This window comes from Barbus barbus (assembly GCF_936440315.1).
Source record: "Barbus barbus genome assembly, chromosome: 46".
Classification (NCBI taxonomy): domain Eukaryota; kingdom Metazoa; phylum Chordata; class Actinopteri; order Cypriniformes; family Cyprinidae; genus Barbus; species Barbus barbus.
Window position 1 is genome coordinate 17044141 of NC_136724.1, and position 27479 is coordinate 17071619.

At 36.4% G+C, this 27479-nt stretch overlaps 1 protein-coding gene across 1 annotated transcript; it reads left to right on the top strand.

Moving 5' to 3' along the window:
• On the top strand, nt 1–25896 carry LOC306865310 (parapinopsin-like; the record flags this gene model as incomplete). Its single annotated transcript, XM_079409859.1, has 4 exons — nt 1–364; nt 4801–5129; nt 16561–16794; nt 25621–25896. 4 exons carry the CDS (start codon nt 1–3, stop codon nt 25894–25896), a joined length of 1203 nt encoding a protein of 400 aa, XP_079265985.1.
• Nucleotides 25897–27479: the final 1583 nt, after the last annotated feature.

The window sequence follows — 27479 nt, forward strand, 5'->3', positions numbered from 1 at the left end:
ATGATTGAGTCCAACGTGAGTCTGAGTTGCGCGTGGTGCGCTGGAGGAGGTGACGGGACCAAAGCGCACTTGGATGAGAATCACTCAGAACATAGTCTGAGTCCGACTGGACACTTGGTGGTCGCGGTGTGCCTTGGATTCATCGGAACTTTTGGGTTTCTCAACAACACGCTCGTTCTCATCCTGTTCTGTCGCTATAAAGTGCTGCGCTCGCCCATGAACTATCTTCTGGTGAGCATCTCGGTGAGTGATCTGCTGGTGTGCGTCCTCGGCACTCCGTTCAGCTTCGCCGCCAGTACGCAGGGCCGGTGGCTCATCGGACGCGCGGGATGCGTGTGGTACGGCTTCATCAATTCATTCCTGGGTGAGTCTGTATGTTACAGCGATGTCTTCGATGAACGGTTAAAGTATGCTTTGGAGGCACCTGTATAGGTTGGTAGGCTACTTTTGAATTGCACCTCGCAAGCGCAGCTACATTGTAAAACGCTTTTAATCGTTCAAATGTTTTGATGACATTTGTGTGTTGGATATTTAATAGGCTACGACAGATGTTTGTTTTTTAACGTTCTAAATGCGTATTTTCACAGCGTTGTAGAAACGTAGGCTACTTGCAATACGTTCTCTCGGGGCGTTTTAGGAACAGTTATAACGCCGACACCAAAATGTCTTATTTTTCAAAGTAAAAAGCTACTAGTGGCATAAAGCAGTGTGATAAAGAGAGAGAGAGGTAGACATCAAACGTGATTCTATATTTCATCACATGAACTTAATTGAATTCAGAACGAAATCTACTCACGTACGTTTCAATAACCGACTACCATCGCTGCAGTCCTCTTTACCTGCACTTATAAGTTAACACACAGCTATCATGTTCTATCTTGATAGTTTCATAGACGTTGTTGATATAATTTCTCGTGAGGTAAAAGCATCCCTCCTCACAAGCTTCCTGTCAGACTCGTGCGCGCGCTGCTCTAGTTTTTCGCCAGGATGATGCTGCTACGCACGGCTTTTCAGCAAGTCTGTCATTCAGAAGTTGCAATAATATGAATATTGCAATTTACTTGAGTGAACTGTTTGCCAGTTGTGGTGAATTGTCAGTTCTTGGCACAGCCAGATTTACCATTTTATGTTGGAAATCTTATTGCAGTAGACTTTTTTTTTAATACGTCTCACAAACTTTTTGTTTTTTTGTTTTTACAATGCAAAAATGCAGATGATAAATTTCATAACTGCCTAATCCAACATATAGGTTATGTTTACACGTAATAGGAAGGCAGGGTTTAAGTCCCCCCTGCCCATAGATGGCAATCAGTCTAAATGGATGTTGTCTTGTTGATATTTTAAACAGCTGGTACTGGATATGTGTTTTAGTTTATGGAACATGTGTTGTGTTACAACAGTAAAAGTATGATATTCTTTACAGAATACAGATTTTGAGTACTATACCAAAAAGAAATGCTCAAAAGTACACAAAAATGTCCAACCCAATAAAACTGAAAACTTGCTGAAGTTACAACCCACAGTAATGGCGCTCATGTTCGCTCAAGTTCATTGCGCTTTCTCAGGTGCTTTAAATTTATTTACTGACCAAAAGGAAGTTGGAGTTATTTAATGATTTGAAATTAATTAGATAAGTAAAAATAACAACTTATTGAAAACAAAGATGATGAAAACCTTTTTTGCGTTGTATAATTGAAAAGATAAGTCTCCATAATTGGAAAGACGTTAAATAAACACAGCAGGGCAGAGGTGTAGGAGAAGGCGAGGGCGAAGGCGAAGTATTCAGGGAAATAAGATGTGTGCTGTCCTGTACTTGACCCATAATACAGTCTCTGCAATGGGGCAGAGCTGGGTGTAAGGTTTCCAATAAGTAGAATAGCTGTTTTGTTGTTAATTAACAGGTGTCACTTTTATGGTGCCAATAGCCATCAAATAGGCCTAGGTCTGAGTGATTATATGACAATAGATTTTAACATCAATGTTTAAGAGCTCTATATCATCTACTTGGTAATTAAAGAATGTTGTTGATGCATTGTAATTGTCAAAACCTCATTGACCAGTCAGGGTCCTCTGCTGAACAAAGCTGGATGAATCACCATTGGTTCAATAAAACTACACTTATGGGAGAACTAAGTGTGCTTTAATGGAGAAAACCTCTTTAATTGGTTCCACTCCTTGAAAGCCTGATGGCAACTGCCTCTCGTTGCTTTGAAAAGGCTCATTACTTGCTTTCCTGATTAGCTGTCATCAAGAACCGCCATGCATATGATATAAGATTCTTTACTCATTCACATTGTCTAATGCCATTATAATGTTAATTGCAAGCAGTGGACTATATACTTGTTTCACAGATTATTGTTATCTCCCTCGAATAAATTACACTGATAAAGTCCTAAACAAAGCTGATACTTACAAGAGAAAAATAAATTTGAGCCTTTATTCTTTGAGCCATCAGTACAGCAAACACATTGTCAAAATCATGGAGATATAGCTTCATCCACATTGTCAGTGCAGATTATTTATAGGACACACTCACATCCAGCAGAGAAAAAGGACTGTATTAAGGTTAAAAATGTTCTTGAGACCTTCTTTTTCAGGCTTATACAGTAGTTTAAATATTCAAGCTTATAGGCTCTTTGAAGAACATAATTTTTGAGTCAAGGTCTTTCTAAGCAGCTTTATTATGATTAGGATGGCAGGATTTTGTGAGTTGATCTTCAAAACAGCGTAAATGTGAGAGACTGGAAACACAAGCACATGTGAAGAAGTTTTGTCTTTCTCTGCTAAAAGTTTGGTGAAGTCTGATCTTTTGGATTTATATACCAAAAAAAAAAAAAAAAACAGATTGAACTCTTGGCCAAACAGAAAGAACCTAAACTTAAAAACGGTGTGGTTTGCAGTGTTACGTATCTGAATTTCGCTGCTCAGAGCCCAATATGGCCGCATTTTCTGCATAAACTTAACTAATAAATATGGTAGCGTTGTAACTTGTAAAATTTTTCTTAACTATTACAAGCCATAATTTCTTTACATTAATTGTCTAACACATTTTGCTACAGAAATCCTGGATTTGTCTCCTGCAAAGGGATAGTTCACCTAAAAATAAAGTTCTGTCATCATTTACTCACTCTCACATCATTCTACAACTTTTTTTCTTCTGTGAAATATGAGACAATTTTTGAGAAATGTCTCTGCATTGTTTTTTAGCCCTTGCATTGGAAGTCAGTGGGTACTGAAACCTACTGAAACTCTCTTAAAAATTAAGGTGCTTCACGATGCCATAGAAGAACCTTTTTTGTCTAAATGGTTCCATGAAGAATCTTAACATCTGAAGAACCTTTCTGTTTCACAAAAGGTTCTTTGTAGCGGAAGAAGGTTCTTCAGATTATAAAAAGGTAAGAAAGAGATGGTTCTATAAAGAACCTTTTGACCGAATGGTTCTTTGTGGAACCAGAAATGGTTCTTCTATGGCATCGCTGTGAAGAACCCTTTAAGCACCTTTATTTTTAACAGTGAAGGAGGAGTAAATGATGACATTTTCCATTTTGAGTGAACTATACCTTTGGTTAGTTTCCATAGTTCAGAAATCGGGTACTGAAATGAGTCTGTACTCTGTAGTAAACAAAACTGCAGAAAGACTGATTTTGTTGTTTATTGTAGTATCATCTTGGTTTCTTAGTACTGGCACATTTCACAATTTTTTCTCATGATCGTAATAATACACACTCCCTTGTGCCTTACCAAGAGACCTCGCAGTCAGACACATCTCAAATGAGTGCGAACACTTGTTCTTCACAGTTTAAATGACAATGACATAGCTGTCTTCAGTTTCAGGTGCGATATTTTAAGATAAGTTTATTTGGTTGCCAGCACTAATGACAGTACATTGTACAACAACAAAGGAGGAGAAAGCGCAATGAAACAAAAATGCCCTTTACCAGATGCACCAATAGCTTCTGCATGTGTATAGTGTAGTGTGCTGATGTTGGCATAGACAAGTTCATACAAGACTGTAAATCACTGCAGATTAGCTTTCTGATTAAAAAAAGGGGGAACTGGTTTTGAAGGGGAAATGGATTAGATGAATACTTAACACTTTGTAGCAGTAAACTAAAAAAAAATAAGTTGTTGAGTTCACTTTGAAGGAATAGTTCTCCCAAAAATTTGCTGAAAATGTACTTTCCTTCAGATCATCCAAGATGTACAGTAGAACAGATTTGGAGAAATTCTGCATCACATCACTTGCTCACCAATGGATCCTCTGCAGTGAATGGGTGCTGTCAGAAAGAGCATATTTTCATTTTTGGGTGAACTATTCCTCAAAAATTTACTCTAAAAGACTTTCTTTTAAAACATACTTCAATAATCTTTACATGCAACTTTGAAAAATATTTTTTACAGTGTAGAAAATCTGGTCTTTTACTAATGGCGCATATTATTGAATAAAAATAGCAAAGAAACTGAATAAACAGTTTGAATTAAACATGAAACTTTGAAGTAACAAGACTCAAATATAATTTACTTGTAAACCATTATCCAATAATCTTTTTTTACAACTTAGAAAAAACAATTTTGCAGTTGATAATTCAAAATTCTCATTTTTTTTGTTAATCAAGGTAAACCCACAGCACTGAACATGATGTGTATTTGCAGTGCACCCAATAAAACTCAAGATTTGCCCTTTTACTGAACATAAACAAACCCTCAAAGGTAATAAGGATCTGTAAGCAACCCAGAACTGCAGCTATTACTCATAACAGTGCATTGTATTTTCTGTGTATCTCTCTTCTGTTTGCACAGGCGTTGTGTCTTTAATCTCCCTGGCGGTGCTCTCTTACGAGCGCTACTGCACCATGATGGGGGCCACGCAGGCCGACTCTACCAATTACAGAAAGGTGGCCATGGGTATTGCCTTCTCCTGGATATATTCCATGGTTTGGACTGTTCCGCCACTGTTTGGATGGAGCTGCTACGGTCCGGAGGGTCCCGGCACCACCTGTAGCGTCAACTGGGCCGCCAGGACAGCCAACAATGTGTCTTACATCATCTGTCTGTTTATCTTCTGCCTTATTCTCCCTTTTATGGTGATTGTCTACAGCTATGGCAGACTCCTTCAGGCTATCACACAGGTAGGTGTCACAGCCATTACTGTCTACTACAGCTGATGAGTTATTGATTTCAGAAAAGCTTTATGCCTCATATTTCAGACCATTATGCCTGATTTGTATTGGATTCATTTCTTGAGTTACTGGTTGCACAGTAAATTTGGCCAGACTCTGTAAAATTAAATGATGAAATAAATTATGAATTAAGTGCTTTTCTTTTAAAGGGATAGTTCTTAAAGTTCAGTGGAACTTAAAGGGATAGTTCACCCAAAGATTAAAACTCGTGCCATCATTTATTCACCCTCAAGTTGGTCCAAACCTGTATGACTTTCTTTCATTTGTTTAACACAAAAGGAGATATTTTGAAGAATGTTGGTAAACAAACTGTTAACGGCAGCCATTGACTTCCATAGTATTTTTTTTTTATATTATGGAAGTCAATGGTTACCATCAACTATAGTTATTAATTGCATTTATTTTTTTACTCTTCTTTGATATATACATTTGGCTTATTATGTATTGTTCATAATTTGAAAAATAATATATGCCATTTTTATTTGTAAAATATTAATTATTTTTTAATGAATTTCCCATCTACAAGCAACAAAAGTGTAGATCAAGGCATCTACTTTCATATTTTATAATAAAGTATAATAGTTGTATTGTATTAAAATATACATAATACAATAGCAGGAAAAACACTTGAGTGGAAAAACTGTCCTTGACTCCTTCACGTTACATTGCAGCTCATTATTGTGACAGAAAATGCAGCAAATTATTTATGCAACCTTCCACAAGAGAAACAATTACCTGGACTTCAACTTCAACTTTAATTAGCGCAATATTCACAAATTATTATGAGTTTTCTCAATGACCTTTTTGCACCATTAATTAACAAAACCACTCGGGCAGTCCTCTCAACGCGTGGTTCAAATTAAAAACAGTTTGAATATTTTGGCTCACGGCAGTTTCCTGTCTGTGTTTCTCTATCATTTCTAATTTACCAGAGTAAGCCAGACTTTCTTTTTTTTTCAACTGCTGGCCCCAGAGATGCCCTGCTCTGTCCAGTGTTCAACACCAGCAGTAAGCAACAATTGAAAATTATTTTCAGTGTTTTGCACGAAACATCTTGAATGCAAATTAAGCACCGTATTACGTCGGGAAGCAAGCAATCGTGTCAGAATTTGCATGGAGATGGAAAGAAAACAACATTTAAATTGAGACGTAGTTTTTATTTGATGTCCCGAGAGTGGCCCAATTTTCTGGAATAAACAAAACACAAATACTCTCAAAGCTCCCACAATTCCTTTCCTTCCTCCCTTCCCTTGCAGTGTGGGTGAGCTAACAGAGGCCATCAGCTGCTTACATTATATGCACTGACACAACAAAGCATTTTGATTTGCAACTGAATTACTTTCAATAGCAACCGAGAAATCTGCTTGCAAGCTCCGTCTTCTCTGCCTCTTAACAGACTACAATGTATGAAATAGATGTTTCAGCACTTTTAATAGACTGTGATGTTCAGAGAGAGTTTGGTAATTGGAAACGTTCATGTTTATGTAAATTAGCCCTGCCTAAAATGCGCTATTGATGCTTTCTGAACTCACCTTTTCATTTCACCTCATTCAGCAGCAACGCATTGCCCAGCCTGTCATTGCATTAACATAAGCACTTTCTTCATAAAGTTGTGCAAAAGCCCTGCTGAATCTCATTTTGGTCTGAAGGTCGTCTATAGATTTCTGTACAATGTCATCCCCAATGAACTGTATGTGAAGCTGTGGTTATACTGTATCACAGTACTGTATGTAGGTCAAGATTTAGCGCTAGACATCAATGGTGTGATCTAACCTCAGTGGTGAAAACACCCTGCTTCTCTGACAGATACATGCTTGTGCAAGCAGATAACTTTAAGCCTGGGCTTGTGTTGATAGAAGCAGGAACAAAGGGAGGTCTTTTTAAGCCTGAGCAAAAATCATTTCCAATTACTAGTTACTGTCTCACAAGGGCAGCAAAAGGAAAACGAACCTTTAGAATAGACACCTCACAGGGCTTATGACCTTGCAGTCGCCTTTTATTTAGCATCTCTCAGAAATCTTTATCACTTAAGCACTTTTAAATATATGTATATATATATATAAACTTTAGTGGAAGTTAATCGTGTAGAAGACTGTGTCGAAGACTGACAGGGAAGCAGGGAAGAGAAGAAATTGTTGAATAGTCATTATTTGTCACTAGTTTTCTTTGCGCACAAAAAGTATTCTTGTAGCCTCATAAAATTAAGGTTGAGCCACTGATGTCACATGGACTATTTTAACAATGTCCTTACAACCTTTCTAAACCTTGAACACAGTAGTTGCGTTGCTGTCTGCAGGGTCAGAAAACTCTCAGATTTCATCAAATATATCTTCATTTGTGTTCCGAAGATGAATGAAGGTCTTATGGGTTTGGAATGACATGAGTGATTAATGACAGAATTTAAATTTTTGGGTGAATTATCCCTTTAAGTGTTCACAATTTCTCAAACTTTGCCGTTTTGAGCCCACCTATACATTCCATTAAAACTTTTTACCACCATGATTGATGATTAGAAACTTTGTTGCCACTGTTATGTTTCATATGATTCATACGGTTGTTTACAGAGTGACATTATGACACCTCACGCAAAATCATTTGCATAATGGTGTCCTGAAGATGATAAAATCGTGCATTTGATCAAAGGCATTTTTCCTAATCCGCTACCTTCAATTTATTTGGATGTCATTTAATGCAAACCAATTATAGGCCAATCATAACATGAGATCAGATAACTACAGCATCGTCTCCACAGTATAAGAGTGATTGTAGCTCCTCACCATTGGTATTGAACCATGGGCGCAGAGACGGAATGCTGATAAGCTCTGAGTATTTTAGACGATTAGCACCCTGTGTGTTTATACGAGATTTCAGCTCCGATCATTTGATGCGGTGGAGCCCTGGGGGGACAGGTGACAGATATATTCACCATCCACTCTGCTAAATCTCAAAGGTGGGGATAAAAATGCCCCATGATGTTATATTACAGAGTAACCAGCTCTTCGATTAAGCTGAAGGCTCTTTTTAATTGCTTGCATCACAAGCAATCAATTAGATAATGATTCACGCACGTTCGTGATCAATAAGACCATAAACTGCTTCTCGGGCTCTTATCCGGGCGCACACTACCTTGCTGTGAGTCTGAATGTCACCTACAGTAAGCAGACTTACAGGCTTTGTCCCTTCGTCCCCCTGAAAGTGTCAGTGTTATATAAGTTTGAATGAAGATTTGACAGTTGCATATCCACAGTGCATAGAGCACACACAGTTGCCCTCCCAGCTCTTGTCACTCCACTCAGCCGTTGACTAACCCATCCAAAATGTCACCCGGCAGGGGGTCGACTGCCTTCCCAAAGAACAGCCTCATTTGCTCGGACACGGCCTGTCTCTTTCTGTAAACTCACACTGCGGGTGGAACGGAGCGCACTGGGAAAACGTAGGGAGAAAAACCCAGCGGATTTGCCACGCTAGTTTTCGCCATCCTTCGAGAGAGAACTGTCTGTTTTGCAAAGAGACCGCCTGGTTAGACAAAACGAGAGAAACAAAGTTTACATCTGCTGAACGTTATGTTGTCAGCTATGAAAAGTGTTGACCCTTTAGTGTTTCAAGGAAGAAATTTTGCAGATTAATCTTTAGATTTTATAATTTGATAGGTTTGGATTGGGAAAATTCAATCCAGTTTCCCAGAGGGTTAGTGACTTGGATGGTTTTCGTTAGGGTTTATGGCTTGCTGTCATTTCCTTCTAAAGACTGGAATACACTACACAACTTAAAGGATTAGTTCACTCCAGAATAAAAATTTCTTGATAATTTACGTCATCCAATATCTTTGTGTTTCTTTTTTCAGTTGAAAAGAAATGAAGGATTTTGAGGAAAACATTCCACGATTTTTCTCCATATAGTGGACTTCAAAGGGAGCCAATGGGCTGAAGGTCCAAATTGCAGTTTCAGTGCAGCTTCAAAGTACTCTTTCCGCTTCACGGAAAGGTCATGTTTTTTCCTAGTGGAAGAAATCTTTTAGGTTTCAAAAGATTTAAACATCCAGATATCCAGGATATGCACACGAATAAACCATTTTAAACAATAAACTGTTTTATTGTTATCATGCTAGCTGCTGTCTCTGTTTTCTTTGTTTTGAAATTGAGCCTAATGACGTACAATTTAATTAGTCTGTAATTAGCAGTGCAATCCCTCTTAATTAGGAGCTTTCTATGCCATTGGCAATGATAAGTCTTTTTGGAGAATTGGTATTCCAGGTTAAGTGGCCAGATGTTTTGAAAGCTACTTTCACACTCTGAAAATGGTAGACATGATCTTCAAGACAAATGATAAGCTTAATACTGTCAACACTAGTTGGAAGCTCTTAACCAGGGGTGTCCAGTGCTGCTCCTGGAGGGCCACTATCCTGCAGAGTTTAGCTCCATTCCTAATTAATCATTTCTGAACCAACTAAGGTTTTCAGGATTACTGGAAACTCCCAGGCAAGTGTGTTGGGGCAGATTGAAGCTAAACTCTGCAGGATATTGGCTCAGAACAGGATTGGACACCCATCTCTCTCCCAGTCTTTTCTCATCCCTGTTATGTTTCGACAGAACAGACAGCCCTCGGGATGTCAGAAAATTCAACAAAACTCTGTTGTCACATGTCCTTATTACAGCCACTGCTGAAATGCTACTTTGCACTCCTGAAAGAGAAAGTTACGAGGCAATTCTGAAAATGTGCTGTGTTGTCATATTCTATCTTGTGCTATTTAGAGCAGGTTTTGTTGTTGTTGTGGTGGTGAATGTTGCAGCAGTTCTTAAGGTGGACAGGTGGAATGAATCCTTAGTCCCAAAAGAATACACTGTTAAAGTTCTGATTGCCTATATAGGATGATATGGAGTGGATCAAAGTTTTCTAGCAGATAATTCATTTGTACAGTCACAACAGTATTTCTATGCCATAAAAGTTATGAAAAACAGTTATGCCATAGTTGTGCAAACTTGTATGTGGTGAATGAAATTACGACAAATATATTTTTGTATTCTGATTTGCTCCAATAGAAAAAGAAAAACTTCTCAATAGCATTTCTATGCCTTTCCAGAGAAGAAACATATAGAGAGCCTGATTATGGTTGTCAGAAGAGAAACATGTTAAATTTACTGTAACTCCCTTATAGCCATTGTATTAGACACAAACTAGTTTTATGAAATTAATGTTAGTGTAATATAACACAAAGTGTAATGTTATAAATGTACTTTTATTTTTTAAAAACCTTGGTAGATTTACAATGTTTGTAACTGTACAACAAGGAAATAGTATTAAACAAACTGGTTCACTAAAATGTCCAAATGATTTGATTACCAAAACTATTAAAAGGTTACAAGTTGATATGAAATTTGTAGGTGGGCTGGGATTCAGCACCAGATGATTAAAGATACGTCCTGTAAATAATGTAATAATTTATAATTGAATTTCTCAGGACTGATTGCACAAAAGTTGCTGTCTAATTTATACCGCTTGCACAGTTCGGATAAAAAGGATCAAATGCGGCTCGTTTATTTAGAATGCTGTTCATCTCTCTCCATAAAACTCCTGCACAGGCTGTTTCCCTGTGTAATTTATATCATTGGCATTTGATTGGGTTTGTTAACAGTCTATAATTAGTGGACACTAAATTTCATTAAAAACGTTATGACAAATAGTAGGATATAATGACACACAGACAATGAGATTAGTTTGTATTACTGAACACACCTTCATCGCCGGTTTACACAAGGGCAGAGAATAAAGTGCAGACATGAATGTGATGAACTCACTTTGCCAGACTGTTTACTTAAAGGCATTGATTTATGCATGCTGTACAAGCAACTGTAGCTGCTTAAAGAATAGAGGTAGTCCAGGAGCATTAAAGAATGAGAGGCATAGAGCAACACTCTCTCCTGGGAGCTGTTTAAGCTGCTGTACTCACAACTGTTCTGGCCACCTGTCAGAGAGGAGATTTAATGATCTAGTCCACAGTATTTGTTTAGTGCAGGTGACGACAGACCAGGTTATGCCCCAAATCAGTCAAGAGCCGATCGTCAGGGCCTATTTTACTGAAATGGGTCGGTCTAGAATGAAGTTTTATCTCTCCTTCTCTTTTCTGTCACTTTGTTTTTAAAACATGCATTTAGATTTTTCAGCTTTATTTATTTACATGTTTTAGTTATTTATAATTTTTTTCAAATTTATATTTTTTCTAAATTGTTTATTCATAATATTTTCTATTTCTTTATTTACTGTTATACGGACAAGTTGCTATGAAAATCTAAATATAAGCTTTTTTTATTAGTAGTCTCAGACTTTTGTACCAATCACTGTACAAACAAATGTTTCCTAAATTAATAGTGTTTTAAAGGGATAGTTCACCCAAAAATGAAAATTCTGTCATCATTTATTCACCCTCAAGTAGTTCCAAACCTGTATGAATGTCTTTGTTCTGCTGAACACAAAGGAAGATATTCTGAAGAATGTGGGAAACAGAGCAGTTCTGGGGCACCATTGACTTCCATAGTATTTTTTTTCCTACTATGGAAGTCAATGGTGCCCCAAAACAGCCTGGTTACAAACTTTATATGGCATATATCTTTTTTAAAAGCAAAACTTTAGTACTTGCACTTCTCTATTCTTATTAAGTAAAATGTAGGGCAGAGGTTCTTAAAGAGGGCCCTGTGGGGATGCACAGGAAAATATTTGTAATAGCGTAATGCCCATGTCATAAATGTCAGAGTTTTATTGACAAATAAAATTTCCCATTATAGGCTTTAGTGATTAACAGGCCCAGGGGATCTGGGGATTATTTTCTGTGTTGATTTATGGGTAAATCTGCTGAATGGATTTAAGCATGGTAAAATGTGCTAATCGGAGTGCTACTCTATAATTGGTAGCTGAAAACATAATCAAATTAGCCCGAATATGTAATAATCGAGCATGAAAGGGTTGGAGGATGTGTAGAACTTTGTGAATGAAGGGTGTTCCAGTTCTGTGAATCTTCTGTGGGTGCAGATTGTGTGTGGGCTGCTGTTCAGTCGCCAAATTATAGCTATTTTATTTAATGACTATATTTCTATTATCAAACAGATGCATCTGTTTTCATAATTGATGTGAGGTTACTGTAATTTGCCAACAATAGCATGCTCAGAGAAATTATTTGATGATAACAAACTGTGCATGAACTAAATGCAAACATTCATACTTACTGTATCTTTATAAATGTTTTTTTTAGACTGGTAGCAATTAATGGCTTCTTGTATGAAATTAGTAATATTGTATATGTGTAGACAGGATTCGTGACCATTTATAAGGCTCGATATTGATTAAGGTTGCAAAAAGGTTGTTGCCAATAGCCACGTGGCTAGCGTTGTTGCACTTTGGGCATCCCGAGTTTGAGTCCTGACTCATGGACCTTTCCCAATTCTGTATCCTTCTACTTCACTTCCTGTCTGAATACTGTCCTAAAGGCAAAAATGCCCCCCAAAAAATAAATGCAAATATTTCTGAAACTTTACAGAAATTGTGCAAACTTTCAGGGATTTTTTTGGAAATTTTCATAAATTTTTGCACCCCTTTGCAACCCTAATATTTATAAAGATTTCCTGATTTGTTTTGGTTTTGACTAAGAAAGTCTCAGTCTCTCAGTCGCCAATTTCCAAAACTTTACAGATATTTTGAAATCTTTAGACAATTTCAGGACAATTTTCTGGAAATTTTCCACCCCTTTGCAACCCTAATGTCCTGATTCAATTTAATTTTGATTAAGAAGCTCTCAATCTCTCAATCTCAGTCTCTTTTGCTGTAAAATATACAGGGCAGTGTTTCAGACTCATCTAAACTGAAAACTTGTCTTTTTAAACTATGTTTCAAAAGAAGCCGCTCATTAGAATAATTTGTTTCAGAAATCAGGCTTCACTGGTCTCACTGCATGTTTTTGATTCACCAAAAATAACCAGTTTGTTTGTATGTGAATCATACTACACTGGTTGTGTTTTATGTTTGTTTTTGCATGCAGCTCACAACTTGATAGAAAGATATTTCTTACCATTTTCTGCAACAGTTTCTTCACATGCAACACTGACCACGAACTGATGTTCACAACTCTCTTACAGTGACTCTACAGACTCAGCAGTCTAGAAAAACCTTTTAAGGACCGTCACCATCTTGCTTAAGTTTTTAGAATTTAACCCTCCACCAGATCAGCAGAATATCAGGTTCACCAGAGAACTGAAAGATTTACCCACTTTCCCTGACTGCTGACAGACATTTATTTTTCTTAGAGGTACTGTTGTTTTTCCAGTATCAGGCCAGAGTGAGATCTCCAGAAACAAAGTTAAGTTTAAAGGTCTCAGCTGTGATCACAGCCAGACGTTTTTCTGAATCTTCCTAGCCACATAATGTTTCCCGTCCACATACCCGAGAGATCCTCCCTGACCAAACGCTCTCTGACAGCCACAGGAGCTGCTATGCGCATTAGCATCTCCTTCACAGCGCTCCATCCTGCTGGGTTTACCACCTTCTGACTGCAGGGCTCACACGCACCCAGAGGGGAAAGTCTCATTACCACAACACCACCACAAAATGCATGGATTTACATGTACTCAGCTGCTCTAATGATGCAACCTATGTGGACTCTTGCAGTTTGTGATTCCCCAGGCGCATTTTAGAAGTTTGACAGCTCTGGATGTCACCAGATTTTGGTGTTTCTTAGTTGCTAATCTATTCAATCTAGTCTCTCAGAGGGGAAAAAAATTGTTTATTTATGCTAAAAAGGGTTTGAATGTTGATTGAGCATATGCTTTCACACGCCGTGTGATTATTATAATGTTCCAAAAGCTTATTTTCTGTCCTATTTCACAGTTTATTTGTTTAATCCATTTAGCATCTCGGCACTTTTAAATAACTGCTTATAATTGCTATTCCCCAGCAAGAATGTTTCATCAGGAGTTGTGCTGTAATTACTGGAATTCATTTGAGGATTGCACCTACACAGACTGTCTCCTATTGTGATTCACATCTGAGGTTGTCGGTCTTAAGTCATCTCTACATGGCATCCTGTGTTTAATGTGACCGTGAAGTTTCCACCTGTCAATCAAACTTCAATTGGGTGGAAGTTGTGCACATCTTGAGGGGTACGAACTGCCCTTTTTTTGTCCACCCACCTCAGCGTTGCATCTCAAACAGCCATCACATCTTCTCCTCACTCTTAATTGGTAGTGCGTTCGCAGATGTGATGCTGGCTGTGGCATCTGGTGATGTCTGCCGCCATGACTTTACACCCCCGCAGGCCTTCACACCTTGCAGGCCATGTTATTCACGGCCTGCACCCCTGAGTGTTGCCCTTCTCTGCATATAGGACTATTTTTTAATGTGACCACTAAAAAAAGACCCAGAAAACTGTGGCGCAACTCAATGGGGAGCCTATTAGCAACTTGACATTGATCTGACATTCTGCTAAGTAATAATTTGTCAAGTTGCGGCTTCTTCTCAAGATGGACGGTGGAAACGAGGGTGTCTTGCGAGGACCGCCTGTGAGGAAAGGGCCACACTTGTTCCACTCCGTTGCTCTTAATTAGCTCTTAGCCAAAGCACAATTTTGTTCCTCTGGGTGCAGGGCTTCTGCCATTACATACTAGAAGTACGGACCCAAGAGGAAGACATGTGTTAATCTAATTTAAAGTATGGTATATAATTCAAAGCACTGTGTGACTCTGATCATTAAGTTATATGTGAGGAAATGGGGCAACTTTCCATTCCATACTTTTCCTCTTTTTTCCATCCATCTTCATTAATTTCACTTGCATAGGCGCTTATTTAGGTGGGACAACACAGAACGGTCACTGGCTCCTGCTGTGAATGTCTTCAGAATGGTAGTCACATACATGTGAGAACCAGTGGCATTTTGACATTAATGATGTTGTGTTGACAAGTTATCGAATGCAGGAAGAATGTGATTTGAGTATTTTTGCCTTGTTTTCCAGTAAAGAAAAAATTTTACCTTGAAATATTGAGTAAACATCCTTTAAAACAATATAAATATACTAGTTTAAAGCTCAAATGTTGAAGATATTATTACTTGTTTTCATCCTATTTTGAATTAAATATTATTGTCTATACCCCATTTTCTAACAAAATATAGTGAATTTACTCTTTATTCTTAAAACAAGGAAGAAAAATGTATTTGCTAGGTAATTTCTGATGTGGGACCAAACTGTATGTTAAAAGTGTGTCATTTAAAAAAAAAAACACTGGTTTGCTTTAATTACTGGTAGACATGTTTTTATCTAGGGATGTTTATATTTTATATACATTACTGTTCAAACGTTTGGGGTCTTAAGATTTTTAAAATGTTTTTAAAAGAGGCTTCTTATACTCACCAGCTGCATTTATTTCATCAAAAATACAGTAAAAAAGTTATATTGTGAAATATTCTCACAATTTAAATGTAATTGTATAATTACAATTACAATTTAAAAATAAATGTTTTCTATAGTAATATATTTTTAAAAGTAATTTTTCCTGTTATGGAAAATCTGAATTTTCAGCAGCCATTACTCCAGTCCTGAGTGTCACATTATCCTTCAGAAATCATTTTAATATGTTGACTTGCTGCTCAAGAAACATATCTTATTAAAATAAATGTTGAAAACAATTGCACTGCTTAGTTTTTTTGTGGAAACTGTGTTGCTTTTTTTTAAGAATCTTTGAATAGTAAATTCAAAATAAAAGCAATTATTTGAAGTATAAATATTTTGTAAAATTATAAATGTCTTTTTTCAATAATTTTTTTATTTAATTTAAAAAATCCCCAAACTTTTGAACAGTGGTATATACGTTTGTTATTCCATAGAAACTTGGAAAGAGATGATAAAGAAAATGACTTTTTAAAGTGAGTTTATTCAGCATCCACATTGCAGTCTGAGAGGAAATGACACTGCAGAATACCACTGCACCAAACTTCAAGGACTAAAGTTCATCCAAAGTAGCAAATCTCAGCTCTTGGGTGCCTATACCAAAAGAGCACTTAGCAGTCGTCAGACAAAGTGCTACAACACTGAGAAAATGGTGCATCATGCTCAGTAGGCAATTCTACATCATGTAATGGGCCTTCTGTTCGCCCATTGTTGTGTTTAAGGGTCTATTACAGACCAGAGTGATCGATTTCATGGCTGTATCCATTTCTGCCCAGCTGGCCTGAAGCTATATGCTAAACGTTCAATGAGGCATTTAATCTGTGAATGTCTGCATGTACAGTTTTATTACTTTGGCTAAAGTGACAGCTACCAAGTGTGATGCCATGATCTTATTTCTCAGATCTTATTTATCTTATTTTTCTTTCCCCTTCTTTTCCCTCATCAAAATGACAAAGATGAGCAGGATCAATACGGCGGTGAGTCGAAAGCGAGAGCAGCATGTTCTCTTCATGGTGGTCACCATGGTGGTGTGTTACCTGCTCTGCTGGTTGCCCTATGGGGTTATGGCCCTGGTAGCCACGTTCGGGCGTCCTGGCCTGGTCACGCCAGCGGCCAGCATCGTTCCTTCTCTGTTAGCCAAGACCAGCACCGTCATAAACCCCATCATCTACATCTTCATGAACAAACAGGTGGGTGCTAACAGAAAAACTGTTTTAACTGCTAATCAGTCAGTGTGTAAAGATGCTTGTTTGATCTTCTGTGAACGTCGGGTGACTGTGCGTCCTCTTTTTCCTGAATATGTCCTAGTAGTTTAGCCAATAGCCTGCACTCTATTGGTCAAACTACTTTTCAGTCAATTTCTTCAGCAACTATGAAAAGGTTAGGAAAACAAAGCCAAAACCTGGGCATTTTAGCCAATTTATATATCCCTTGACATGTCTGGGAAAAAGATGACATATGATTAACCTTTAGTGGATAGCTATGATATTAATATTATATTACATGTGATATTTGCGTTAGTTGGTTGGTTTATTTACATGCAAATGCAGCACATGCTTTTATAAAACATTTTACAAAAATAAGAGTGTTGAGCTAAAAATGACCTTCAGAGTCACCAGTGGTTGCAACAATGACTAAGAAAATGTCAGTTTTGAGAAAGGTTAAACATAGTTTAATCCTGTTTAGTTGCTATTTTGTAAGCTAATGTATGTAAATTCAATTTAAGCATGGCGTAAGTGTCCATAGACTTTTGTTGATACTGTATTTTTATGATAAGCTTATTTTATTTATTGCTATATTGAGTCTTTAACAAAAATAATTTCACATTTTTTCTTTAAAAGAACACACTGACTGCAGGATCACTTGAGTACTCTGATATTTAGCAAGGTTTTCAGTTGGGGTGTCATTCCCAAAAGCACATTATCAACACCTCATCTTAAAATGTATTTAACAGCACAGATCACGCACATTAATTAGTTAGTCATTTTTCCTTTGCCGTTGACAAGTATGTACAAAGTCACCTTTGAATATGAAATATAGGGACTGTGTTATGCTTGGGGAGCTTGTTATTTTGGTCCAAATCCTGGGCTGAAACAAGTGAGAACGAAAAATTGTAAAGCTTAACTAGGTTCATACGATTCTATCAAGGCCACTCAATTCATCTAGTCGGGCCATTATATATTAAATTATAATCTTTTATAGGTTACGTATTGAAAAAATTATAAGGCTGTCATGCAAAGACCATATTATTTAAACTACCATTTGAAAATTTCATTAAGATGTAATATTAAAATTAGGTTCTCAGGTTCAGTTTTTCATTGGGGACAGGAACTGAACAAGGATTTGACTTTTTCTTTCACTGGTTTTGAATTGTATTCTGCTGATAAGCTCCAACCTCCCTTCTGTTCATCTTTTTCCTTTCATACTGAAAAATGCCAAATCTGAAGGCAACATTTCTTATTAGTTAAATTCATCTGCTTAATTGATGCAAATGTTCTGACTGAACTTTAAAATATCAAGATGCCACAAATTGAAATTATATATTACACTTGACCACAAAACCAGTCATAAGGATATTTTTTTGAAATTCAGATGAATACATCATCTGAAAGCTGAATAAATAAGCTTTCCATTGATGTATGCAGGATAGGACAATATTTGGCTGAAATACAACTGTTTGAAGGGTGCAAAAAAAACAAAAAACCAATCATATTGACAAAAATTGATCATTTTGAACGATACAGTTGTATTGTTGGCTATTGCTACAAATATACCCGTGCTACTTATGACTGGTTTTGTGGTCCAGGATCACATATATTAAAGTTTCTTAAAGGAATGGTTCAACCAAAAAATGAAAATTCTGTCGTTGTTTACTGAACCTTATGTCAGTCCAAACAGGTATGGACAGTTTTCACAGTTTTTTTTTTCCTTCTGTAGAACATTAAATATTTTAAGAAAGGTCTCTTTTTTGTCCATAAATTGGAAGTATGTTTGGTTATCAATTGGTTATCATTGCACAGAAAAAGTCAGTCATGTTTGGAAAGGCATAAAGGTAAATGATGAAAGTTTTTATTTTTGGTTGATCTATCCCTTTAAGTATGAGATTGAAATGTGTTCTGTTTACACTTTTTCCTTTGTTCACATGGTTTTTAATTGTTCAGTTTTATGTTCCTACATTTCTATATGGAATGTACATTTTGTGGAGAGCAAAGTGAACACACATGAAATGCCATAAACATTACAACAAATTGATGATTTTAAGTTGATGAAAAATCAGTTTCAGTGATGTGAATTAAACTGGCAAATGGCCAAGCAATGCAGCCATATTGATTACTCAAGCTTCGGTGCATGCTGGGAAGAGGGAAAATGGGAATGAATCACAAAACCATTTTTCCATCCTTTTCGAGGTAAAAATGCATTAATTCTAACCTTCTAAGTTTGTCTGTTTGACTTTAAAAATCAGAATATATTGGAATAGAAAAGGTGCTTTATGCATTACTTGTTTTCCTGAAATAAAAAAAACTACAGTAAATTATAGATGGTTTTTTTTTCAGCATTATTTACTTTATCTTTGGGTCATTTTTCACAATGGCTGTTCAACTCCATCCCAGCTTTGATGGCTGATTTGTATTCCAGCAGTTTATGGCTGGACAAAACAATCAAATAGTTATGCGTGCAAGTTATGTTCAAGTATTTGGAAGAATGCACAAACCGTTTGAGTAAATATAATCTTTCAGTGCTGTACTTTCTGTCTTTGTTCAAGGAATGTGGGAGAGTATGTTCGAAGAAAGTAGTAGAAAGTTTTCAATGAAACCTTTCCTTCAAAGAAGCGCTTCTTATATGATCGAACTGATACACGATGCACAATTTATTATTATTTCTGAACTTGTGTACATGTGAAGAGGTTGTGTTTGTAATATCGATGCACTTCTCTTCTGTATGGGTTTAAGCTTCTGCTCCAAACAATTGCTTTTGATAAGACTGGATATGAAGACTTGGAGAAACTAGTTTTGCCTGTCGGAGGAGACGCCAGTCACCTGTATGTCATTTTCAGTCTTCAATTCCTCCCAGCCCGTAACCATGGAAACTGTGAGTTGAGGCGAGTTGAAGACTTAAAGTGCTGTACAGATTCAAGTATCTACTCGGCATGTGTCGGCGGAGATTGAAAGACAGCGGAAAATGGAAGAGTACCGAAAAACAAGTGAGTTTTGGAGTGTGAGAGAGCTGCGAAGTTCCCGAGCCCGTGAGTAAATACCAGTACTATTATACCACCCGGGTTCAGGAGCTGTCATGCTATGTGGTAATTACATTTTCTGCTTCCTCTTTCTCTTTTTTGGGACGCAAGGAATTTTCTCACACATTTCACATTTCCTCCCTTATTAAGAGCACAATGTGTACTTAGGGGAATCATCAGTATGCTGAAAACCTCCTATAATGGTCACAAGCACATGTAAATTGCACCACAAAAACATTTTCACACTTTTTTTTGTCTTGGTTTCCAGTAAAAACATCCTTAAAGCATTCTTTAAATATATATATATATATATATATATATATATATATATATATATATATATATATATATATATATATATATATATATATATATATATATATGCATTTTAATGTTATAAGTAAAGCTGTGTATTTTAATAAGTGGAAATTTTGAATTACATTTATTTTATTTTGTTTATATATTTATATTATATTTATTGTATTCATAAATATAACAGAATTTATTGAGGTTTATGCTTAAAACAAGCAACCCAACTGGCAGAATGAAAAGACATTTTCTGAAAAAAAAAAAAAAAAAAAAATGTAAATAAATTTTTTAAGCAATTTTGAGATAAAGATTTGCGGTATATAAAAAAAAAAATCCCACAAATGCGAGCATACATATCTCAAATTTTGACTTTTCTTCTTAGAATTGTGAAATTATATATCACAATTATGACATAATATCTCCATATCTTTCTTAGAATTATGAGGGGAAAAAGTCAGAATTGTGAGATATAAAGTTGTTATTTTATATTTTCATGCCATGCCAGAAACAATAGATAAGACTATCTATTTTAAATTAATTTAATGTTTTTACAGCAAAGCAAGACAAAAATGTAAGTTTTTCATTATTATTATTATTTTGCGGGAAAGTGACTGCAAATATACACATTATCACACACTGTGTAAGAAACAATAAGACCAACAAAAGTGTCTGCTTCAAAATTAAGAGCTTTCCAGAGAGACAGGCGGTTCTTCCAAGCATTGGGATCAGTTATTCCGGACCACCTGTGAACAGGTGTAGTGTAATTGGCGCGGATGTTCTGTCCTGCTCTTCCAAGTTTTCCAGTACCCCACAGAGAGCTAATCATTTCCATTCCAGTCCATCATCTGCTCAAAATTCTGCTACCCAGCACTCCTCTCAGATCCGGACTGCAGCAGGCCAACAGAACATTCACTGATCCAGCATGAGTACACACTGAAATTATTGCTCATTATCTTCCAGAGGTGAAAATGACTCCCTGAACCCCGAATGCTCAAGTCAAGTTGGAGATATCAGATGTTCTCATTATGGGGAACATGTAAATTACACGTGGAAGGGTTTTTGCAGGCCTACTCAGATTCTGTGCTCTGCTGATTGCTGTAAAATTGGAAAGCCGGTTGTTCGCAAAATTTCTACTTGTCCTCCATCCCTTGCTTGTTTAACAAATATAGCAATTTTGGTGAATGCTTTTAGCTAAATAAGAGTATACTCTCACATTTTTCCTAGACTTGTATTCGTAAAGGAGTTTTCAGTGTTTTGCATACAAGTTAAATAGACAGTTTACCCAAAAATAAAAATCTTTATGTTGTTACAAACCTGTATGACTTTCTGTATTTTGTGCAACATGAAATAAGAAATTTGGAAGAATATTGGTAACCAAAAAATGTATGTACAAAAATACAATTGAAGTAAATGGTTACCAACATTCTGCAAAAGATATTCTCTCAAGGGTGAGCAAAAAAAAAAAAAAAAAATCCATTTACTTACATTATATTGTTCAAAATATCTAAAGAAATATGCAAATGAAAGAAAGTCATACAGGTTTTGAATAACATGAGGGGGAGTAAATTATGCCAGAATTTGAATGTTTGGGTGAACTTTGACTATAAGCTCTGACAGCAATTAAATATTTTTACTTAATTAGAGACTAATTTTATGGTTAAGGCACTTACAATTAAAGTAAAGATGCATATAAAGTAAAGGTGGATATAAGTTGTGTACATTTCAATATTTACTACCTGGCCCTGTGTACTTCTATTGTAAATGCCTTGTTGTACCTATGGACCAAGTCAAAAAAATGTTCTGTGGTAACAAACACTTTGCCACAAATACTGGCACTAGAGCTTAATTTACTTTTAAGCATTGATTTACCCATGAACGAATTACACATATTAATCATCAAAAATAATGTCATCTAATCCAGTAAATTCAGTTTGTGACCATGCTAAATCAATGTGCCACATGTGCTAAATCTGATTGGATGAAACACCCAGGAAGATAGTTGTGTTATCTGTCCTACAGCATGTCCAGATGCACAGCCACCTTCTGTGCCACCTTCGTCATCTCCGCGGGGTTCACCAGACCTCCTGCCAGCCCCTGTAATGAGTGTGTGGATCTGAATCCATTTATAGACTCATTCCTCCCACTTTAACCATATCACATTCCTCACCTGTCTGCTATTCCAAAAAAAAAAAGCATAACACACACCTGCGATGGCTGACAGCACTGTGACCAGTTTTCAGATTCGAACAGCTTGATTACGTTACTGTCAGTACAAACATTAAGCAGATGTTTGTCAGAACTAGAGGATTCATGGAGAGATTTTGTGAGGACTATCAGTGAGTGCCATGGTCATGTATGATTGCGTCCCATCAGCGCTAACAGAACACAGAATGGCCATTAACAGGCGGACTGAAGCCGATTGTCTTGGGAAAAGTGTGTATTTGCAGTCTACCATTAACCGTGAACCCTTGACCCCAATCTAAACCCCTTCAGTCATCTGGCAGTGTCTATCGCTCTAGTTTTCCCTCTGTTTCAAAGGCAATGGTAATTGAGTGTCAAAAAAGCATTTATGTTTTAATACAGCAATGCTCCAAGTATATGGTATAAAAAGAAACTGAACTGATAAAACATGATGGTTCTGCAGTGTTTGGCATCTCCTGAGGAAATGTAGTAGACTATAAGTATACAGTGAACATGGACGTATACTAAGTATACTACGTTTTCTGAAGGGGTGAAATTTTACTCTGTGTTTTGTGGATTGAAATTTTTGAAGTTTTATGTATGTGTGTGTGTGTGTGTGTGTGTGTGTGTTTATGTGGTTTATGAGGACACAAATTTGTATAATGACATGGGTATGACAGAGGTATTACAATATGAAGGTGGTTTATGAGGACACTGCCTATGTCCCCGTAATTCAAAAGGCTTAAAAAAACATACTAAATGGCGTTTTTTTTGGAAATCTAAAAATGCACAAAGTCTCCTGTGAGGGCTAAGTTTAGGTGTAGGGCAATAGCACACACAGTTTGTTCAGTATAAAAACCATTACGCCTATGGAGAGTCCCCATAAACCACAAAAACCAACATGTGTGAGTGTGTGTTTTTATTTATATATATATATATATATATATATATATATATATACATTGATATTAATGTTTTAATTTAATAATATATATTTTTTCATTGATATTAATATGTTTTAATTGAATAATATGACCTACAAATGACATATTTCTTGTTGATTTTATGTCATAATGTTTCTGTTTGTCAAAAGCCCTAAACTTTATTTCCAGATTGAAATAAAATCTGTTTTCAATGTGTTTTCAATCACTGTTCCCAAAACAGGGAGGATTTTGCAGGGCGTATTAGTTACACTCCCCTTCTGAGGAAACAACTCATGACTAGCCATTCATTTACTCAACACTTGCATGAAATCTTGTTGCAATCTGATGGTGGTATTGAGCCAAGGCCACACAAACATTTCCTTATTTCGTTCTGCTGTAAATGGTTTTGCTTGGAGCAAAATATATTGCTTGGTCATTGTTAAGGTTAGAATCAGAGTTTCTGTTACAGAAATTGAGTTTCTGAACTTTGAGGACGAACACTTGCACTTCTGCATTTCAGTATTCGTAACACTCACTTGAAAGTTTAGGCTGAATCTGTCAAAATGTAATGGTGAAGGTTGTTTTGTGAGGGTTAGAATAAATCTCTCTCACATATCAACAAAACACCACCTATCTGAACATGTGTTTTACTCTTCTGAGACCTTCGCAGACAGTTATGATTAATTACAATAAACCTTTATCTATAATGAAAAGTGCACCGCAAGAACACGGTGCTTACTTTGGACCACAGTGCGTTCCTTTAGATTCTTTTTTTTTTTTCTGAGCATCTCCTGCGAGTTGTTTTTCTCAGCTTAAATCAGCCCACTTTGCTTCAATCTGTGGTGACCTGATGGTCAAAGCCTGCAAGCTGTTTCCTCTGAGCGTGTGATCGCATGCGGGGGAATGTAGAGGTATATACACAGACGCTCAGTGAGGGATTGGCACCTTCAAACAAGCATCTCCATCACTCTCAGATAATCACTGCCTACGCTCCTGCTGAGAGGTCCTGCCTCGGTTAATGAATTTTGTGCACGTAGAGCTTTCAATTTGCAAACAAGCCTGTCCACATTAGAGGAGACGGAGCATCAGCTGTTGTTGCAGGGCTGATGATTCCCACGTTTGGCCGGTGTTTTACTATTCTGTCTGCACAGTTGCAAATCCGGCAAAGCAAGGGAGAAATGAGTTGTGTGATCGAGTGAACATTCAGGCTTTGTCTTGTTTGTCTTTGATAATGTGCTTTTCTTTTAATTATATCCAACTTTTTATGCATACATACAATACACTCACAATAAATACTTCACAAAAGGATATATATAAAAATCAATAATTTTGACCCATACAATGTATTTTTGGCTATTTCTACAAATATACCCCAGCGACTTAAGACTGGTTTTGTGCTCCAGGGTCACATATATATATATATATATATATATACTGTAACCTTACACTTATATTCATGTAAGGCAATATATACTATATAGCAAATATAATTTGTTTGATTGCTTGTGTCATCTCAAAATGTAAATTTTATTGCCCATGCAGCTCTAATCTGCTAAATGCGACTGTAAGGCATGAAGATATTAAGGTATTATAAACATTAACATAAAGATTTTCTGTTAAAAAATTAAAAACTGCTTTGAAACAATGTATATTCCCTGCAAAAATATTTTCTTACTTTTTTGCTCACATTCATATTTTTGTCTTGTTTTCTAGTATATAAATATCTAAACATTCTTAAATCAAGATACATTTAAGTTGCAAAATGATATGATATTATGTGCTGTTTCCAGAATTTATCAATATTAAATCTTTTTTTTTTTTTTGTAAAACAAGAAAAAATTTCTCCCAATGAGGTCAGAAAAATAATCTTCTTTTTCTCTTTTAAGTTTATTCATCTTACCTCACGGCAGATATTTGTTCTTGTTTTAAACCTAAACTCACTTAATTGTAATATTTTTTTAAATATTTTTTTCTTAAGTAAATGTTTTGATTTATTGTAAGAATTTTTATTTATTTTTTTTGGAGCAGTGTTGTGAAATAAATTTGGCTTGACTTGACTTTATCTTAAAGAAAAACCTCATGTTGTTCCAAACCTGAATGACTGAGTTTTTCTGTGGAAAACAAAAGATATCTTAGATGTTTTGTCAGTACACTTAAAGTCATTGGAGTCCAAAACAACTTTGACTTTACTTGTATGGACAAAAACAGCAAGACGTCTTCTTTTAATAAGATATCATCTTTTGTGTTCTCACAGAAGAAAGAACGTCATTCAGGTGTGGAACTAACAGAATGTTCATTTTTGCGTCAGCTATCCTTTTTAAGCATTAGAAATGTAATCCCAGTTCTCTCAATCTGTCTTTGTGTGTCAGTTTTGCAGATGTTTCCATGCGCTCATCATGTGCACCACCCCAGAGAGAGGCTCCAGTTTCAAAAACTCCTCCAAAGTCACCAAAACTCTCAGGACAGTGCGACGTGCCAACGGCCAGAATGTGACCTTTGCAGTGGCCTCAGCTGGCCATCATACTATCTTTGCTCCTAACAGCGGCGGGCAGAAAAGTTCCTCAGATTGTGAGAAACCATCTCCTGCTGTGGGCCAGGGCACCAACAGACCTGTTGTCTCTCTTGTGGCCTATTACAATGATTGAGCTCATACAGTCAGGCCAAACCAACACTAATAGAGTGAAATTAGAAGTGACGGAGGTCACGGATTGCATAAAAAGAAAATAGAATTGATAAGTGGACTGCCCCTCACTGGCAGTCATGTCATGTTGCATGTGTGACCTTTCTAGGGGAAAACACTATGGATATTGGAAGTAAACAGCTGGAGAAAGGAATGACAACCCAGAAGAAGTTTAAAACATTTGGATCTAACTGGTAATTTAGCTGATGTTTCTTATGAGTCCAGGATGTATATGTGCTCTCAGATTTTGGTGAGGTGTCGCTCTCTTTGAAACTGAGCATGAGCCTGTTATTTCCTGATATCTTACTTTAACAAGGACACTTTTGCTACCAGTACCTTTTCATGGTTGGACAACCAGTGTAGCACAGATTGTTTAAAGTGATGCTTTTGTTACTCTTCTTCTAATTCTCCTCAACATTTAAAACATGTACAACTACTCTAAGCACGTGAAAGGAATGGTTGACTTTCCCTCAGGTCATCCAAGATGTAGATGAGTTTGTTTCTTCATCAGAACAGATTTGGAGAAATGTAGCATTATATCACTTGCTCACCAATGGATCCTCTGCAGTGAATGGGTGCCGTCAGAATGAGCTGTAAGAAACCTTGACTAACATCATTAATTGACCTCAGGGAAAAATGTGAAATCTATGATATGACCCCTTTAATAACAATTAAAATGCAATAGTCTACATGAAATTCACTTTGCAAGTATTTATATGTAAGCTCTGATGTTCTATTTTAGCTTTCTGTCCATTTTAACGTATGTTGTATAACATGCAAAACTGCTTAGCAAATGAAAACAGTCTGGGAATAGCTCTTCTTAAGATATTTGCAAGATTAAATAAGCAAATCATTGATTTGAAATACATAATTTCCTTGGCACATTATGTGAAATTGGCTGCAGGCACCCATCCCATGAAACCTCTTTATTGTACTGTTTACACACACACACAGAAAATAATAATTAAATGCCAAAAAGCTTTCATAAACTATAACGTATCATAAAGCAATGATGCCTTGAAGCCAAAACCTGCAGCAGAATCTGTTGACAATGGCATTTATTTCAGTTTAATTATAGTATGTTTGTTTTCGATTTATTTTGTTTTGATTCTGGTGTTTTGCAATCAATATTTAAATTTGTTTGGCATCAAAAGGACAGGCTTCTCAGTGACGAGCAGACTGCTGACTCCTCAAGACTTGAATAATGTGGGATTGGCCCGGGGTCCCAGGTGGGGCTGTGACTGTTCTTATCAGCTGATCCGTGTTTACTAATGCAGCAACATTCACAATCAAAAGATTTATTTCTATTACAACACCCTAGTGAATCACATATACTGACATAAATTGCTGATCAATTTTAATTTCCATTTTTGTGCATATCTTTAGTAGCGTCTTGTTGAGGTAAAGAAAAATATTAATAATTCAGTGTCAAAAACCCAGTTTTACAATATATATCAAATGTTTGGGGACAGTAATTATTATTATTTTTTTTTTAATTGTTTTTTTTTTTTTACTTTGTATTCATCAAAAAAATTCTGAAAAGTTAGC